This window comes from Pollicipes pollicipes, unplaced genomic scaffold, assembly GCF_011947565.3.
Source record: "Pollicipes pollicipes isolate AB1234 unplaced genomic scaffold, Ppol_2.1 Scaffold_5724;HRSCAF=6776_pilon_pilon_pilon, whole genome shotgun sequence".
NCBI classification, from domain to species: Eukaryota; Metazoa; Arthropoda; class Thecostraca; order Pollicipedomorpha; family Pollicipedidae; genus Pollicipes; species Pollicipes pollicipes.
The window spans coordinates 31,150,106-31,168,467 of record NW_023596746.1 but is presented as its reverse complement, the minus strand read 5'-3'; the positions used below and the strand labels follow the sequence as shown (position 1 = coordinate 31,168,467).

Below are 18,362 nucleotides of genomic sequence, written 5' to 3'. Positions count from 1 at the left end.
GAACAGCAGCATCAATGCAAAAGAAAATAAGTGGACGGTAATTCACCGCTGAAAATGCACCTTGTTCAAACCCAGTGCAATGAAGAATTGCCTAAATAAATTAGGCACGTTATGCCTGAATGCCAGGTTCACACATGGCCGATGAAAGCCATGCGCAGAGTACATTCGTGTCGGTTCCATTGCTGTGCAAGGTGTAATTTGCCATATATATATAATATATAATATAATAATATATATATATAATAATATATATATATATATATATATATCACAAGTAACAAAAAAACGAAAGACTGGTGGTCCATAAAAGCCGCTTTAAGACCGCAATACTGTCCTTACAGTTACTCGGTGACTTTCTTGCGTTAGCGTCACAGCCGCGGAAACTCCTGCAGTGACTCAATCCCTGCAACTAATGCACTCCACGTTTTGCCTGCGGGCAGATGCCGCCTCGCCGGCGGCCATCTGCCCGCCACGCCCATCCAGGAGAGCGAGCGCCGTTTCCGCTCGGTCGGCCTGGCGTAACGCCGACGGAGGTCACGGCGCCGGAGCGGACGGCCGGCCGCTCAGCAGGCCGGCGGCGCTGGGAAGCGGGGGCCGACGGGGCCGCGTGGGGCGTGGCCGCGCGAGCCACGGCCCGGCGCCGGACCCGCCGCCCGGGCCCGCACCAGTCACAAGCGCGGGAGACCAGCGCCGGGCACCCGGCGAACTCCTCCAGCCGACGCCGCTCCACGGCCTCAGCGCCGCGGCCGCAAGGTCTCGAGATGCTATTGACCGCCGACGGGGCTTGTCAGCGTGCCAGCTCAAAATGGCCCGCCGCCGCGTCACGGCGCCGACAGCAGCGACAGCCGGCCCGTGACACACGGCCGCCTGGTCACCGCTCGTCAGGTCCGCGTCAGGTCCGCCAGAGCCGACAGTGCGGCTGACGCACCGCGGCCGGCGCGCGGCCGGTGCCCGTTTCACCGCCGCCGCGAATTCACGCCGCCGCCTTACCGGCGGCGATTTACGACACGTGTCGCCGGCGGCCACGTCAAGCCGTCAAGTACCGGCCCAACAAAACAGCGCTGGCCGACCGGCCTGGCGCCGCGCGGACCAGCTCGTTCGCCCGGCCGCCGGTTTCTCCCAGTGCGGAGGGCCGCCGGCGTCGACACGGCCGTGCCGCGAGCCGCCGGCAACACACAAACCGGGCCGCCGAGCGCGCCGGCGCGGGACACGCACCGGCGCCGAGCGAAGGCCACTGGTATAAAAAGCTGGCCGCGCCCTTCGGCCGCCGCGTGCGCCGGCCCGGCGGGGCTGGCGGGCGCAGCCGACAGCTGGACCGGCGGCGGCGGCGGCGGATGCGCCGGACGCGTGCCGCGAGGGGGAGGAGGGGCCGCAGGCCGGTGACCCGAAATAGCGGCAGCGAGAGCGGCGGCGTCACCGGGCTCCGGCCGCGCCATGTGCGCCCCACCCGGCGCCGCACGTGCCGCGCCGGGAGTCACCGGTCGTCGCCGCGGAGGAGGACGGGGCTCGCGGCGAGCGCGGCGCCGACGACGCACTGGCGTGGGACGCGTCGCGGTGGTGCGGCGGCGTCATTCAGTAGCCAATCAAACAGCTTGTTAGCCAATCTGCCAGCGGAACGGGCAATGCCCCGGCATGGGACAGGAAGGATGCTAAAGCATGTACTTACTGCATGTCATCGTCATCCTTCTCTTTGGTTGGGTACTTCTTTACAAGGCTTCTGAAACGAACGTAATTGCGTCAATCCCTCTCAACGGCGCTGAATAACATTTCTTTCAACAGTTCATCCCGCATTACATAACAAAGCAAACCGGCCGTCAAACAGGCTTGTACGTTTTCGCTGTCAGCACTGTTTGTTTTCACATGTATGCATAAAAGTATCATAACTATCAGTCAATACACGTATGACGCCGATCGAACTGCCGGGGCTCAGCCAGACACACAAATTAACACGGCTTGACATTTTAAACCACGTTCATGACATTTAAAAAACCACGCAAGTTCACTTTCATTTCGAGTCACTGAACGCACCGCCGGTGCCCAGGGGTCACCAGGCCGTTCACGTGCACGGTAACCCCCCGTGACCTGACCGAGGCCGGCGTGAACGGCGCGGCGCGCCAAACACCAGCTCACGTGCCAAAACAGCACCGCAATCTCCCAGCCCGTCAGCCGCGCTCCGAGATGATGCGCGCGATTGCGGCTTCGGCTTTGGCATTATTCGGCCTTGTTGGCAAGCGCTGCGGAGCAACCGCGGAGCCAAAGCCGCGGCCGAGCCCAGAGAGGCGCATTCACACCCACGGCCTACGTCGAGAACGTGTGTGCTCGGGCGTAAAGGTGCTTCTTCCCACATTATTATGCACATTTGGATGTTAACTATTCCCCATCACACATCCTCTTGAAATAATTAATGATTTCACACCATAAACACACGTCCGCCAAAATATACACCCAATGAAATATACTCCCACTGAACTATGCACTCATTTGTGTTTACAAGCAGCTTAAGCCCATCCATCCAACTGTTACCACAACAATATGGCGTGAAACACTGGCCAAACCTTCGTGCTTACTTCTTTTACAAGACTACAAAAACGCCAGTCTTCGACAGAAAGTCTTCGACAGTCTTCAATAACGGTCCTCGAGACGAAAATCATTGACAGTCCCAAATAGTTTAATTGAGGCTCATTCATACTAAGACATGTATTTGGAGATAATGCGCCCTCTCCTATTTAATGGCGCTAACACGACGGCAGTCACGGACTTTCAGAGTATTAAGTGCTCCCGCAGACACACATACCCGCAGGCGACGCACCAATATCCCTCCATCGCCTACTATGAGCTGCTCAGAGCTGACGGCACGGCGTCCCACTAAGTCGTGCCGCGAGACTGACCTCAGGTCGGCGGCGTAGCGGTTCTCGACGTCGGAGCGGTCGCGCACCAGACGGCCGTACTTCTCCAGAAACTCTAGGCTCTTCTGCGTGTGCGACGAGATGTTCTCGAACTGGTCCTGCAACGGAGAGGCCATCCGGCCGTCACGGACGGGCGGCGAAGGACCGTCCGCGGACGTCACCGGCGCGCCCCAGACCCTCTCCGATCACGCCTGGGCGAGCGGCTTGGCGATTTTCCTGACGAGATACGCCGCATGCATCGCCAGGTGTGCAATAAGCCATGACGCACATCGACGAATACCATGCAGTGGCATGCGGCCGGCGGCGTCTGACGCGATCCGCACCACACGACCGCGCCGTAACGGCCGCCGACCATGCGGACACACGCACTCATTCGGCACAATTTCCAGCCGGCTCGTGAGCTGTAACTTATTACGCCGCGGTCGCGCCAACTGGACCGAGATAAGCGGTAAACGTGGGAAGTCACCGCACAGGTATTGGGCCCAGCGCGACAGCACCGCCGGCGATAATATTAACGATTGGGGTTTACGTCACTTCTGGCGATAGCAGGCTGGGTATCATCAATAACAGGCAGGCAGACATAAAGTAAGTTCCAGAAGAGAAAAGTGCGTTCCCACGAAATATGTATGGTATGCAGAGACTGAAAGCCACTGTTAAGGGCACAACATAACTTGCCGCGGCGGCAAGGTGTGTGACACACTTGACTCGCCCAGGACCGCGAAATATAACTGGAACTCCAAACGCCGCTTTGGGCCATACAAAACCCTTCCCTTCAGGCACCTCTGCGTTTCGAATCCACCCCGCAATCGAGCAATATCTTCCACATAATGTACTGTATTGGAGCCACCGCTCTGCTGACCTGGCACCGCTATACTGCACCGAGCTACCAGCCTGGCCTCGCTGTACTGCACCGCGCTGCCAGCCTGGCCTCGCTATACTGCACCCCGCTGCAGGCCTGGCCTCGCTATACTGCACCGCGCTACCAGCCTGGTCTCGCTATATTGCACCGCGTTACCAGCCTGGCCTCGCTATACTGCACGCCGCTGCCGGCCTGGCCTCGCTATACTGCATCGCGCTACCAGCCTGGTCTCGCTGTACTGCACCGCGCTACCAGCCTGGCCTCGCTATATTGCACCGCGCTACCGGCCTGGCCTCGCTATATTGCACCGCGTTACCGGCCTGGCCTCGCTATACTGCACCACGTTACCAGCCTGGCCTCGCTACATTGCACCGCGCTACCAGCTTGGTCTCGCTGTACTGCACCGCGCTGCCAGCCTGGCCTCGCTATACTACACCGCGCTGCCGGCCTGGCCTCGCTGCACGGCACTGCGCTGGCCGGCCTGGCCTCGCCGTACGGCACCGCGCTACCGGCCTGACCTCGCTATACTGCACCCCGCTGCCGACCTGGCCTCGCTGTACTGCACCCCGCTACCGGCCTGGCCTCGATGTACTGCACCCCGCTACCGGCCTGACCTCGCTGCACTGCACCGCGCTGCCGGCCTGGCCTCGCTATATTGCACCGCGTTACCAGCCTGGCCTCGCTATACTGCACCGCGCTGCCGGCCTGGCATCGCTGTACCGCACCAGCTGACTTTGTTGAGAGCACGAGACGACGTGCAGACGATTCGGGAGGGAGGTCTCGCCGACAGCGGGAGCGACGCTCCGTTTTCGGCGCTATGACGAGGTCACGTGACCTGGCGGCGAGCCCCGACCGAGGCGGGAGAGGTCAGAGGGAGCATGGGGAGAGAGTGCAGTCAGAGCCCAGCCTTCGACTCGGTACAGGCTGCCGGGCTGGGACGGACCGCCGGCCGGCGCGCGGCCGATGTGAACGACTTGTGTCTCCGTCGCTCGCCTCGACAATCGCCAACGAGTGCTGTCAATCCTTCTTTCATTCGGCCAGGACTACCGTTAAAATATTCAGTTCAGTGTTCTCGGTGCTACTATCTGAAGACTCTTATTTGCCTTTCTCACGAGGGGCCCACTTGTGTACTGTGTAAAAAGACCTCCACGTCAAGTGATACCCACGTGCTGTCGGGGGGACTAGCACAGGCTCACGGACATGACAGAACGGTCGCCGGGTCGCAAACACTGCCTGCTGTTCGTTCCTGACCCATGATGCTCAGGTGTCCCTGCTCTTATTCAGGCATGTTATCCCTCATACTGAATGGCCCCTAGGGTCCCAGACTACTGGGATTAAAAGGGACCCTCCACTCAAAGAAGTATGGAGGGTCCCTTTTGGATGGAAAAATACAAAAGATGGACTAATGTACAAGTAGTCTCAAGCATTCTTGTGATCTACTCCATAGTCTTTGTCAACAACACAGGTAGTGAACAAACAAGGCTTTTTACATAGTGAATCACACATCATGCCAGATAAATACAATTTAACTAGTAAAAAACAATGTCATAAATTACTTGGTTGAGTGGCCTTTGTACTGGAGCCTTTGCCCAAAGACCACTTGCTGTATGGGAAACAAAAGACAATCTATGAAAATGCTTGCTCAAAAACAACTTCCGAGGCTTCTTTGTAATGTGACATTGATATCAGAGACTGACTAAGACTGCACAGACAACTATTTTGTTACCTATGCTGTTAATGTCATACTTGCCATTCCTGCCAACACCCTAAATTTGTCCAGTTGGGTGTCCAGGTTAGAGGCATAAATTCATGCTACCAGAATCCTTGCTCTCTGACAGCATCCACATGCAATTCATTGATGCTAATCCCTTGCCCTTTGACCCCAAAGCCAAACACCTGAAATGCCCAGCCTATTTGTCAAGCCTGAAGCCTTGAATGCGGGGTTGACTGCTGCCATGTTTAATGCAATTGGCCCATAGCAGGCACGGGAACAGGCAATGGGCAGGACATGCCAAGCCAAGGTTACAATAGCATGACAGAATATTGACACCCCAGACACCTAAGAGGTAGAATATTGAAACACTAACTGCTCCTCATATCAAACCATTCCACTAAACAGGAGCAATAGCTCCCAAAAAGTTGAGGGTCAGGAATGGTTCTTTGCACCACCTGGCTATAGTACAGTTTAAAACAAACAAAACAATCACATTCAGAATCATTTCAAACTACTGATACCATTCAATAAGAGTGATGTGTTGATCACAGCATTAATTGATGGACAAGCTGATTTTCAGCAAATTTTATTGCCAGCAAAGTGGCAATTGGTGCAATGCAACATGGGCATCTACATTTATATCTGCACAGATTTCTGTAAGGTTTCAGCCCAATAGTCACATGAAGAATTGGTGCAATACAATGCAAAGAGAAAAGTGATAATGACACAATGCCTTATCAGGATTTGAGAAAGCAAAGGCAGATTCTATTTATCACACCTCATGCTGCCGCCAAACTTCACCAAAACCATCTTTTGTAGAATTCCACTGGAGGTGTCGAATTCAATGATCCCTGGCCATTTTCTTTGCATCTAAATGCTTAAAGACAAAAATTTTCACTTGATTGAGAAATACATTTGAGACACCAAATAGTAGCAGCTACAAAAACTCCAAAGCATAATTCATGGGTGAACTTGGGTAAAATCCTGAACAATCTTCTTAAGTTGTGCTCCCTGGCCTAAGTGAATACATAGTTCCCTTATCATTTCTCTAATCCTTTACATGCCATTCACCTGAGATCACATGAAAATAACACCAAATAAACAAGAACATAGAACTTTGACTGCTCTTTTATTTTTGTGACCTCAGGACAAACAATTTATACTAACAGGCATTTCAAAAGTACTGGAAGGACATGACACTTTTCTCATCAATATGATACCACAAAACCAAAAGAATGTGTTTACCTGACTCTGCCACATCTCACATTTTCATGAACTTTGGCAAAGTGCCTGTAGGCACTCACAGGCATTTGGTACTTGACTGGATTTGGCATCTACTCAACCATTTGTGTACTCAAACACCTTGCACTTGTCAGGGGTCATAAGGGAGCACAGTGTGTCTTAACATTTTCAAATCAATTTTGATGCCACATGCCATAAATTCAGTGCACAGCCATCATCTATTTCAGCTAGCCCAATGCTTCAATCAAATGAGGCATTGTAGTATGCACAAAATATCTTAATTATATAGGAAAATATTCTCTTCCTGAAAAAAATTACTACACCACCAAGCTAGACATTCTGAGTGGCAGACATCAGCTCATGTATGGGGCCTTTTCAGGAGTGTTGGACCCTTTATGTCTGCATCCTAAACAAAACCTTAACCTATGCACTGCACACTGTACCTATCTGCAAACCAAGGCAGAGACATGCCACCAAAAAGGACACCACTCACACTGTCACACTGAGTGGACAGCATCCTGCCATACACAGGGCAGTATGCCACTCAATTTGAGGTAGACGTTATTAGCATTAGTTACCCCCAACATGACTGCTTGCCACATATGGCCATATTGTGTGATCTTACTGGTTTTGTAGGCATGCTATGGAGTACATTCAGCCTGCAATGCTCCAATTTCAGAGTTTCAGCCACAGAGTCTGGAAAAGCTGCCCCAAATTGGAAGTTGTATCCACCTCTGCCCCACAAGACCTCACCAAAATCTGCCATGGTTTGCAGCCTGGACACTGTCTATATATAACCAGATGCATGCCAGCTGACTGAGCTCATGCTACTCTGGTCTTGAAAAGTGTTCCATTATTCTTGTTCCATAAGGATGACAACATCTTATAGACCAGGCATCCACAAGGTATTATCTAAAGCTGAAATGTGATGAGGCAAATCAACTTCAACACCTATATATCCTTCCAAGGCATTGAATTGGACCTGTTAGAAATGAATCGTACAGTCAATTCTTGTTAAAAGTGATCATGGTGATTTTTAGAAAGCATCACCTATCTGAAAAACTTAACTTAAGTCACTACCGAGATAATATAACTGATGACTCACCCAGAGCTCGGTACCCCACGCCATGTCCAAGAGATCTGGTTGCACCAGCCGCAACCCTCTGCTGCGTCTCCTCAAGCTGTGCTCACGTTGAGTCACACCATGGTGTTGTAAATCACACTATAGACGCACCAGAAAATTCACTCGAAACCTCTCGCACCAACGGCCGACTCTGCACCCACACGCACTTTCGCATCCACACCCGCCCGCGCTTGCCCGCAGCCCCCCGATTCACCCGACGTGGTTTACGCGCAGACGGCGGAGATACCGACCGTGCTCGTCGCATTCGAACATAAACGCCCCGCACGGTACTGTAGTAGCCATTGCTAATCGCTTTAAATTCCTTAGAAAGTACAAATTTAGTGACGTCAAAAATACTTAGAAGTCGAATGAAATCCAATATATATCATATCTTACGTCATAATATTTGGTGCCAGAAAATCGTTTACTCAACTGGAATACGTGGAAGAAACATTTCTACCAGCGACCTCGCCCTAGAGTTTTCATGCCTGTGTTCGAAAAACGATAGAATGCCTTAAATAAACCTTGTTTTTACCAAAAGCACACGTTTTATTTAAAAACTAGCCTTTTTACAACAAATATCACAAATCTTCAAAGAAACCTGTAATTAAATTGAAAATTTCCTTAATTTTTAAACAATATACATAACCGCGTGACGAACGTGTTACACCTTCATGGTGCCTTCAGCACTTGACAGGTTGGTGGTTATGTGGATGTGTTTTGACATTGGGAGGGCTGGTACTTGAAGAACGCTCCAATGGTTACGTAAGAAGTATTTGTAAACTTATGTGTTGGAAGATTTTCATAGCTTGTGTTGCGGGGAGTAGTTGAGAAATAGGGTTTTGATGTGCAGTGAGTTGCACGCGCGAGCATTGAGGCACTGTTGGCGATGTTTAATCTTTGGAATGTTATGGTATTTGTGGGCCCAGGTTCATGCTAAGGAAGCGGCTTTTGCAGAAAAGTCCTGTTAGGTGGAGGCACACTTATGTACACCTTGCCCTTTACATGCTGAAATGTGACATCCCAGGGCATAGGGAAAATGCTTGAATTAAAAACAGTCAAAGGGCAACATGTGCATGGCTCACAACAGCATGCTAAAACATGGGGGCAGGGGTGAGAGCAGTGATCCCAGAACCCAAAAATGTTAAAGGTCATAAACAACATGACTCAATTGTTATAGTCCCCAAACAGTTGTTTCCCAAAATGATGCTAAGTGCATTGTGACAGATGATGTGCCTTTGTCATATGGGTGCACCGGAGGACTGCTGCCAGGGCCCAATAATGGCTGGTGCCTTAGCCCCATCCAGGTTGTAATTGTCAAGAAAATCCAGTGTATGTGCTGGCATCCTGGTTTTTGCTAGGTTCTTGGATGATTTCATGCAAATAGAGGTCCAGTGGTCTATTTTTGTTCTGCTCTGTTCAACTAGTAGGAAATGCCAATGACAGTCATGAGACCATGCATGACACAGTACCTTTTTGCAGGAGTCTGTTGGCATGTTGCGGACGGGGCTCTGCCTGCTGCGGGCAGTGCGGCCGCGGCCAGCCAGAGCCGCACGCGCCGCCTCCTCCCAGGCACCACTGGCTGGTGTTACGGTGGTGGACATGACGCGCGTGCTGGCCGGTCCCTTCTGCACCATGCTGCTGGCCGACCTGGGCGCTGACGTCATCAAGATCGAGCGGCCCGAGCGCGGCGACGACACGCGCGCCTGGGGCCCGCCCTTCGTCGGCGACCAGAGTTGCTACTTCGTCTCCATCAACCGGAGCAAGCGCAGCGTCGCCGTCAACATCGCCACGCCCGAGGGCCAGAACATTGTGCGCCAGCTGGCCAAAAAGGCGGACGTGCTGGTCGAGAATTTCTTGCCCGGCAAGATGGCCGCGCTGGGACTCGACTACGCGCGGCTGCACGCGCTCAACGACACCCTCATCTACTGCTCCATCTCCGGCTACGGCCAGACGGGTCCGTACGCGGCGCGACCCGGCTATGACGTGATCGCCGCCTCGCTGGGCGGCCTGCTGCACATCACTGGCGACGAGGACGGCCCGCCGGCCAAGGTGGGCGTGGCCATGACTGACCTGGCCACGGGCCTGTACGCCCACGGCGCCATCATGGCCGCCCTGCTGCAGCGGTACCGCGACGGCGAGGGCCAGCACGTGCTCTGCGACCTGCTGTCGTCGCAGGTGGCGTGCCTCGCCAACCTGGCCTCCAACTACCTGAACGGCGGCCAGGAGGCGCGCCGGCTCGGCACGGCGCACGAGAGCATCGTGCCGTACCAGATGTTCCGCACGCGCGACTCGCACCTGACGCTCGGCGCCGGCAACAGCGCCCAGTTTACCGACCTCTGCGTCAAGCTGGGCCTGCCGCGGCTGCTCGAGGACGAGCGGTTCGCCTCGAACGAGCTGCGCGTGCGACACCGGCATGAGCTGGTGCCGGTGCTGGAGGCGCGGCTGGCCGAGTGCACCACCGCTGAATGGCTGCGCGTGCTGGATGGCAGCGCCTTCCCCTACGGCCCCGTCAACAACATGGAGCAGGTGTTCAGCGACCCGCAGGTAGGCGGCCGCCACGAGCGGCGCCGGGCCGCGTGCTGGGGACGCGCTGCGGTGCTTGGTGTGGGAATCGCGCTGCGGTATGCGTTTTTTTGTTTTGCCAAGGACTGGCCTCCTTATCCTTGGCCGGCGGATTTTTAGTGGATTAGTGGATTGATGTGGGTTAGACAAGATAAGGCATAGTGCACGTACAGAATCGCGGACCGCAGAGCGGTATCAATGTCACGTCTGATGTTACGCCTGATATCGACCCAGAGGCATATGTAAAATTCACAGCGGAGGAGGGAAGAGCAGTGGTCATAGCTCAACATGTTTGTCTAAGAAATTCATTTTAGCGCGCTACAGAGTTGCGAAGCGTCTGTTGTGGCGCATAACGATTACGTCGCAAGTTTTCAATCTGCTCATCATTTTTTTTTTTCAATCTACATCGACTACATGTGGATTCACCCTCACATTTTGTAGTGACTTATCAACTTATATTATTTTCTCTAGTATAGTTTTACTCTAAATCACCTCCAGAAAAAAACGTTCGTCGATTTCGCAAAGCATGCTAGTTTTCATCATTAAGGCAAGCTGGAAAGAGCATTTTTTTCGAGCGCAGTCGCCGAGCTAGCATAAAATATCGGGCTAGAGGGTGCTAATGGATCAAATGGTCGTTTTGGGGGTGCTGCCAGGCCATTTAAAGTAGATTGGTGTACTGCTCGTTGGTTGTGTTTCCCAGTGTTCGACATCCGATTCTTGGTTTCCGTCGTTTAGGTTAGTTCTTCTACCGAATCTTAAGATCATGTGAGCGTCAGCTTTTTATTGCTGTAGGCACCCTGACGAGACTTATGCGTGGGTGGATTAAAAAAGTTGCTTTCTGCATCTCGACATCAGCAATGAAACCATTCGGAAGACTTTCAAGTTTGTTGTTTCGTGGTATGAAATTCGTAGCTGGTTGTTTTGAGATACAGCTCATTGTTTGGAGATAATATCCACCAAGTTCGTTGTGGTGAGGTGTAGGCAATTGTTAGGAAAGGTTTAGGAAATTTGTGGTTCCTCATACAAGTTTTGAAACAACAACAAATGCAATAACGGCAAAATACAAGCTGTCCTGGCCCCGGCAATCCAGCAGCGGTATCTGGCCTTGGTAGCGGTCCGTTGTAAGAAAGCAACGGCTGTCGTGCTTGTATTCGCTACTCCCAATGTTCGGTGTTCGGATCGCCGCGTTAAAAGCCGAAGTGCTTGCACGCGCTGTAAAAATCTGATCGGTAAAATTGCTCGTCGTGCACCGGGGGCTTCGGATCGCAGCGCGATAAAATCTTGACACGACTGCCGCGCTGCATGACGTACATCACATGTGTCTCGTGCGCCCGAAGAGCAAAACGAGGGTTAAGACTGACCGGTACAATGCAGCACTAAGATGGAACAGATAGGGTGAAAGCACACGGACTAAGAGAATATACCACAACCATTCATGCATGCAGCTCAAAACGGTGCTTGGTGGCGCCCAATCGCTTGAAGGAGAGATTCCCATTTCGGCACGTCTTTTCAAAATGTTGCGGGACCGTTTTCACCAGGTGCGTGCTTGGGCCTGGCGCCGACCGTCGCCTGCCGCCTCCACTCGTGTTACCCCTGATCCGGTACCAAGGGTACTGGTACTCGGTACCCTTCTCTGCCGTCTCACCCCTCCCCTGCTGGGCTTCCGTGCGGTTCCCGGCTGCCCAACGCTTTACCCTCGATGCCCTGCCGCAGGTGCTGCACAACGGCCTGGTGGAGGAGGTGGACCACCCGACGGCCGGCCGTCTGCGCGTAGTGGCGCCGCCCGTGAGCTACAGCAAGGCTGAGAACCGCGTGCGCGCGCCACCACCGCTGCTCGGCCAGCACACGGACGAGGTGCTGCGCCAGTTCATGGCGCTCGACGACCACCGGCTGGCCGAACTGCGCCAGCGCGGCGTCATCCAGTGACACCCGTCGCGGTCGGCGGGGGCTGCGGACGGCAGACGGGGCATGGCGAGTTTGGCGATCACTGATGGCGGCGGGTCGGGCTCGGCGAGGACTTTCAGTAACCGCTGTCCTCGCGTGCTGACGCCTCAGAGTGGACATCCAGTGGCTTCTAACGGTAGCCATTGGATGCTGCTGCGGGTGGTGACTGTTGGCGGTAGATGCCAGATAGTGGCTGCTGCATTCGTCAGTATATCCTGACAGTGGGTAGTGCCTACTGACAGTAAACAGTGACTCTTGACAATGAGAAATGACTGGTGAAGGTGGGCATCGACTGGGCGTGAGTGGGAAACGGAGCGATGCTGCCTGGTGGGACGGTGGCTCCATCTTTTCGAGCAAGACAGCCGCCACCCCAGAGACTGCGAGTACAGCGGGGTACCCTCTTGCTCACCTTGTTGGTCGGACCAGGATTGTAAGATGCAAAACATTGACTGATGTCGCGTTAGAGGGGACGAGTGATTAACCCTCGCCTCGATTCGCCGATTTTCATAACGCGAACTGATGGGGTGAGGAGGGAAGTCGATGCGACCCCCTGTCATTTCCAAACTAATGAAGATCTCACGACTGGTACTCATTTTTGTGTAAGTCAATAATTGACACCATTATGTCAAGTCAAGAGCAGCTATTCGTTGAAAGCGCGTTTTTAAGATTTGCATAATTAATACGAGACTATGCCTCGTGACAATACATAGCATAAACAGACGTGTCCCTTGTTTGATTCGTAGTACATTGGTGTCAATTTTGACATATTTTAAGCATTTCTGATACATGGCTCCGGTAATGAGCAATGTCGGCCTGCCTCTCGTGTTCTACGACGTCGTCGGTTGCCATCGCACCGTACGCAGATCGCTGTGCAGTATTCCTCCAAACCACCGCTATTTCGAAACGAGAAAAGCTATGAACACTTTTTTAGCTACAGCGCAAGCGTAGGCTGCCGAAAGTTTTGGCGCGATTGCACAATATGCCCGAGAGGTATCCTCACTAAACCTGAGGGGCAGGTCGCATCGACCCCTCCCCCCATCAGAGCGAGCGTTAAACGAATTGGGCTCACCAAAATAAATTAAGTGCTTGAAAGGCTACAGCACACTTCCCTTAATATTTGTTTTGCCGGGAATATCCTCTAAGCTGCAGCGATTTTGCAAACGTGTTGAATTTAGCACGGGCCCAGTGATAGTCGCCCGACACAATAGTGCCCACCATATGACACTGTTCTATTCCGTAACCTTACGGCCGAAGACGAGGAGCAAATCAAATGCTGCTTTTTGAAGTGTTAAGCCTTTGGAACCAACTTTTCTGCTCGTTCTACCGTTCTAGCCAAACGACATGGGACAAATGTTTTGGTGCATCGTTCAAGCATTGTGGGGGTTATATTTCTTCCAAGTGATCCCAGCCGCCGTGATAAGCTACCAAAAGGCCTGTTGCCAGGGTGATGCTGAGCTCGAGTTGGAACGAGCGACTGAACGGGATGGGAGGCGTGGGTGTCCGAGGGCTGGAGGTCTTGGCTTTGTTCCCAGCTCGTGACATCGTGCTCCTAGTGAGCGAGGGCAACACAGCATTTTATGCCGTGCTGTGCCGTGGTTTTGCTGCTCCGCTTTACAATTACGCTGGTAGCGCAGGGGTTTCGAGAAGCGCGTGGAAGGTCAGAGGTATGCAATTCGCATCCCAGCGGTACCTGTCATTTCTGCAAGGGTCAGAGGTAGGCGACGTTTTATGGCTTCATTCTCTGAGTGTGGGGCAAATTCCCAATGACATGAACAACGAGCGACGTGGCAGCTGTCGGCTATCGGGTAATGTGAACGGACTCTCGCTAACTGTCGTTCATTGAGCTCTCGTGTCGAGTACGGAGGTCTGGGAAGGAACGGTATTCGAACTGGTTGTGAAAGCGTTGTAGGAAATGTGCAGTGATTGTAATTCTCAGGCTTTGCTGTGACTGTTGGCATGAAGTGATGCATTACGGTATGAGGAAATGGTTGTTAAAGGTGCTGGTGAATTGGTTTCACATGACGCTGAATCAGCTGTTGTATCTGCGGCGAAGTACAGCTTGGATGGAGTAAAAAGGAATTACCCTGTCACAATAGCCTCACTTACCTTATAAATGCTTGATCCTGTCTTTGAGTCCCTAAACTTTGCACTGGAGTTTAACAACATTACTCATGTATCGTAATGCTACACTGCCCATGATATGTTCTTGGCAAGGATCACCAAAAAGGTATGATGTTAGCATGGTTGTGTGCCCTCAGCCATGCTCAGCACTCGTTTTTTCATGCCATAGGTGTTTCCGGTTTGCTCCAATGACGGAACTGCTTGCCATTGCGCGTGACTGTGTATTGGCACCAGTTTTGGTGCCGAGGGCGCATGGTTTTGTTGTGCTTTACGGTCTGCGGTCAACGTATTTCTTGCTGGCTATTGACGGAGTCCATCCCTCGAGAGTTCATGTAGGAGCCGGATTGCTGCATCGCGTGACTGGTAGTAAACGGGATGGCAACAGCTCAACGCTCTCGGCATTATCAGCCGCGTCATTTTCGGTGGTGGTGTTTCGCGTTGGAGTTGTTTGGCGCCGCTCACTGATTGCCAGAAAATGAGTGTGCGACCTCGGCTGTAGCGAGTGTCTTCGGAGGCTTGCGACTGTGACAGATCCACAAACAATTAGCCAATATACTGCCTTGAAGCATGAACAATAATCCCATGTTTGGAAAGGCTGCCTTTGGTGGGCGAGCTTCCCCGACACCTGTAAGGACGGATACGGCTGATTGGATGTGGTTGGCGGGTGCGGTAGCCTTCGTGTAAGGCTGCTGTCAGCTGGCGCGGATGCAGCAGCCGTGCCATGGTCTCCAGGCTCCGGCGAGCCGGCGCCCTACCGTCTCTGCCCGCACGCCGCCTGCGCCTGCCGCTTCTCTGCGCCCGGTTCACACGCATCCGGTGCTGACTTCAGGGCTACGACATCGTGGAGAGAGCGTGGGCGGCGGTCCGCCGGTCATCCAGCGTCTATTTTCTGGGTTGCAATTGTAGAGGTTTTGCGCTGAGAATGATATTACACGGCTCCTGATAACCTTTGGGGCGCCATACATACATGTTTTGTACGTCGAAGGCCAGCTGCCTGGATTCTAGAATATGCAGTAATCTCCAGTTATCTCGTCAACAATAGTAGTTGCTCAAGCTCACGTTTGCACCACCCAGTACGGCGTGGTAGTGCTTGTGCGGTAGTCTTAACAATTGAAAACGACTTCATGTGGAAGCGGCGTTTGTCGCTAAATTGTTACGATACTTTTTCCTCAGTGGCCAACGATCCGCGCGTGAGTGGGAGGCAGCCAGCATGAACGACAGCGTGAACGACAGCGTGACAACGACATGAACGACAGCGTGGAACGCGCCCGGATACCCGGACGTTGCGAGGGCGGCAATTCTTCAGGCACCTCTGCTAGCTATGGGCGCGACATGTGCCCAGTCCCTTACACAACTGTATATTCGTTGTTGATTTTGCACCTAGCTGTCTGGACGGCGGAACTCCAAAGTGAGCATACTCATGGAGGCTCGTCGAGATTGGAAGCGCTTGAGAAAGGCAGAATATGAGCGGCGGCGCCGACAAACTGGCACCAGGGTCTCGTCGGGCGTCTCGGCTCAAGCGGAACTGGGGCCACGTTCACAACGCCACACCAGGGGTGCTCTGAGTGTGCTGGGATCCGACAGTAGACGTGATCCGGTTACGGGCAACAGTTTCGGTGAAAGGGAATGTTTCGCATTTAACGATATTGAAGCAAGCATCATATACGATGAAACGAACTCAGTTATAAATATTCGTATGCTTTGCGAGCGGAAAAGACTGCCCTAGACAGCACAATTCTCCATTCAGCAAATGTGCTTCTCAATGCGTCACGGCTTGATCACGTCATGGTACCTTGCACAACATTTATTAAGTGCCAATTGACGGCCATTATATCTGAAAATCACGCATACGAACGCCAGCCTTAAACGCCTCGAAAATTATATTTTTCTTGGTGTTGATCACCGCATGGCTTATGGAATCGCAGGATTTAAATGGCATTATCATGACGTCATGAATGCCGGGATGGCTGAAATACCCTCCCCGATATACCTTCCCCAATTTTCGCCGGCGAGTGGCTCAGAGACTAGAGGGGTTTAGGTCTTACGAAGGATGAGATTGTGAACAGCACCGCAAGGTCTTCAGGATGGTTATTTCAGTTCAGAACCCCATATAAATGTGGAACACTCCCTTTAATGTCATGACCTGCCTCATCCAGGGCATCGTGACCCTGCAAGGAATAAAGGAAGCAGACAAATCTGTTTGGCCATTAGGTCTGTACAAAATGGCGACAACCGACTTAAAAAACTTTCCGTGGTGAAGGCGTACCACGTGATGTATTAGACTGTGGTATACTCTTCCACTGAAGGCTACCAACAACGCGGCTAAATGCCATCATCCATGCATGTTCAAATAATCACGTCACGTGACAAACTACGTCTTGGCTCACTTCATCATACACGACGACTTGTTATGCCGTGCCTTTTACCAAACGTCATACGACGAACTGACTCAGTGGGATTCCCGAGAGGGAGTCCCCGGCGCAGCCCCGCGCGGCCGACACTCGTCTGACGAACCACTGTGCCCCCGGGGCCGGCCGGGCCGAGCCAGCGGTCACGCGGCTGGAAAGTCCGGCGCTGTGCTGACCTGCATGCCCGCCGGTCCCAGCCGGCTGCGCGTGACGAGCCCCAGCAGGCCGGCGTCGGGTGCATCTGGCCCGCGGCCCACCGGGCATGCCGCCTGAATCGGTGGGAGAGGCCCATCTGTCGGCCACGCCTGTGAGAGCGGAACCTGGGCGGTGGCGCGATGTTTGGAGCGGTGGCTTCCGGGCGGCCGGGTTACATGCTGTGGCTGGCCCAGGCTCGTTGCGCAAGCCGTACAGGGCTGGCATATCGCGATGACCGATGACCGGTGTCGGTGAGGCAACGGCCGGGCTTGCAACTGGCTTGGGTTGACTTGTTAAGCTGCATAAAAAAACAGCTACATAAGCACACATTGTCAGCGCTTATGACTTACCTGTCGCAACGAACGCTAGTCGATTTTCTGAGTACACATTTCACAGGCCGCCACACATAACTTCTAGCAACGAGGCATGATGAACAATTTGGTACAAAACCAACCATAAGTAAAGCAAAGTAGAGATAAAAAATGAACACCTGGAGCTCATGCAGGAAACGCGCTGGCAAGCGATCTTGCTGCGTGGTGGCCCTGGTCGACACGGCGGCACGCGGCCCTCTGCCGGCCTACCCGGCCCGCGCCTATGTCATCAGTAGGCAGGCAGGTTGGGTTTGCTTTCCGGCCGGATATGATTATATAACATGGCATGTATCGGCGATAGCGGATAGCAAACACGTTCGAAAGCGGATAGCACATACGTCATGTCAAATCTTCTGTCATATGTGCTGCGGACCATCAGCTGCTCCCTCACGACTGGGGCATTTCCCGACGGCTGGAAAATTGCATGCGTGGAACCCACCCTGCAGTCAGGGGACCCAACTGTACCAGCTAACGGTAGACCCATACCTTTCTTAGCATTCTGTCGAAAATGCGCGAAAAAGTCGCTCGCAACCAGCTGAGCACGTACCTCCACAGTAAAGATATTGTCAGCCCTGCTCAATTTGCCCAGCGGCAAGGTCGCTTCACTAAGGACGGTTTGTACATTGCTGTCAGAGACCTGGTGAGGAACGTCGGCAACGGAGAAATGTCTTCGCTAGCCGCTTTCGACCTATTCCAAGGCTTTCGACAGCGTTGATCATGGTTTGTTTATAACAAAACTTTACTGGTGTGGTTTGAACCCTGGTTGGTTCAAAAGCTATTTGAGTGGTCGGAGACAGGTGATGCATGGAGGACTGACGACCTTGTCAGTAACCCACGGAATGCCCCAGGGATCCATAGTTCACCCTACTCACAGACAACCTTCCCAGTCACCTGTCACCTGGACGCTTCATCTC

At 53.1% G+C, this 18,362-nt stretch overlaps 1 protein-coding gene and 1 long non-coding RNA gene across 4 annotated transcripts; one reads left to right on the top strand and one right to left on the bottom strand.

The window, feature by feature from the left end:
• Positions 1–1,696: 1,696 nt before the first annotated feature.
• Positions 1,697–8,079, bottom strand: LOC119103787 (uncharacterized). The gene is made up of 3 exons (XR_005094810.1): positions 7,827–8,079; positions 2,889–3,004; positions 1,697–1,717 (listed from the first exon to the last, which is right to left on the bottom strand). It is a non-coding gene; the product is annotated as an uncharacterized LOC119103787 (long non-coding RNA).
• A 381-nt stretch (positions 8,080–8,460) lies between these two features.
• LOC119103441 (succinate--hydroxymethylglutarate CoA-transferase) lies at positions 8,461–13,073 on the top strand. 3 transcript variants are annotated; one of them, XM_037226972.1, is made up of 3 exons: positions 8,461–8,541; positions 9,327–10,391; positions 12,123–13,073. In XM_037226972.1, the coding sequence occupies exons 2-3, from the start codon at positions 9,339–9,341 to the stop codon at positions 12,333–12,335; spliced, it is 1,266 nt and encodes a 421-aa protein (XP_037082867.1). In that variant the 5' UTR covers positions 8,461–8,541; positions 9,327–9,338; the 3' UTR covers positions 12,336–13,073. The 3 variants fall into 3 exon arrangements, with proteins under 3 accessions (XP_037082867.1, XP_037082866.1, XP_037082865.1); XM_037226971.1 differs by having other exon boundaries at positions 8,538–8,609; XM_037226970.1 differs by lacking the exon at positions 8,461–8,541 and adding an exon at positions 8,573–8,604.
• Positions 13,074–18,362: the final 5,289 nt, after the last annotated feature.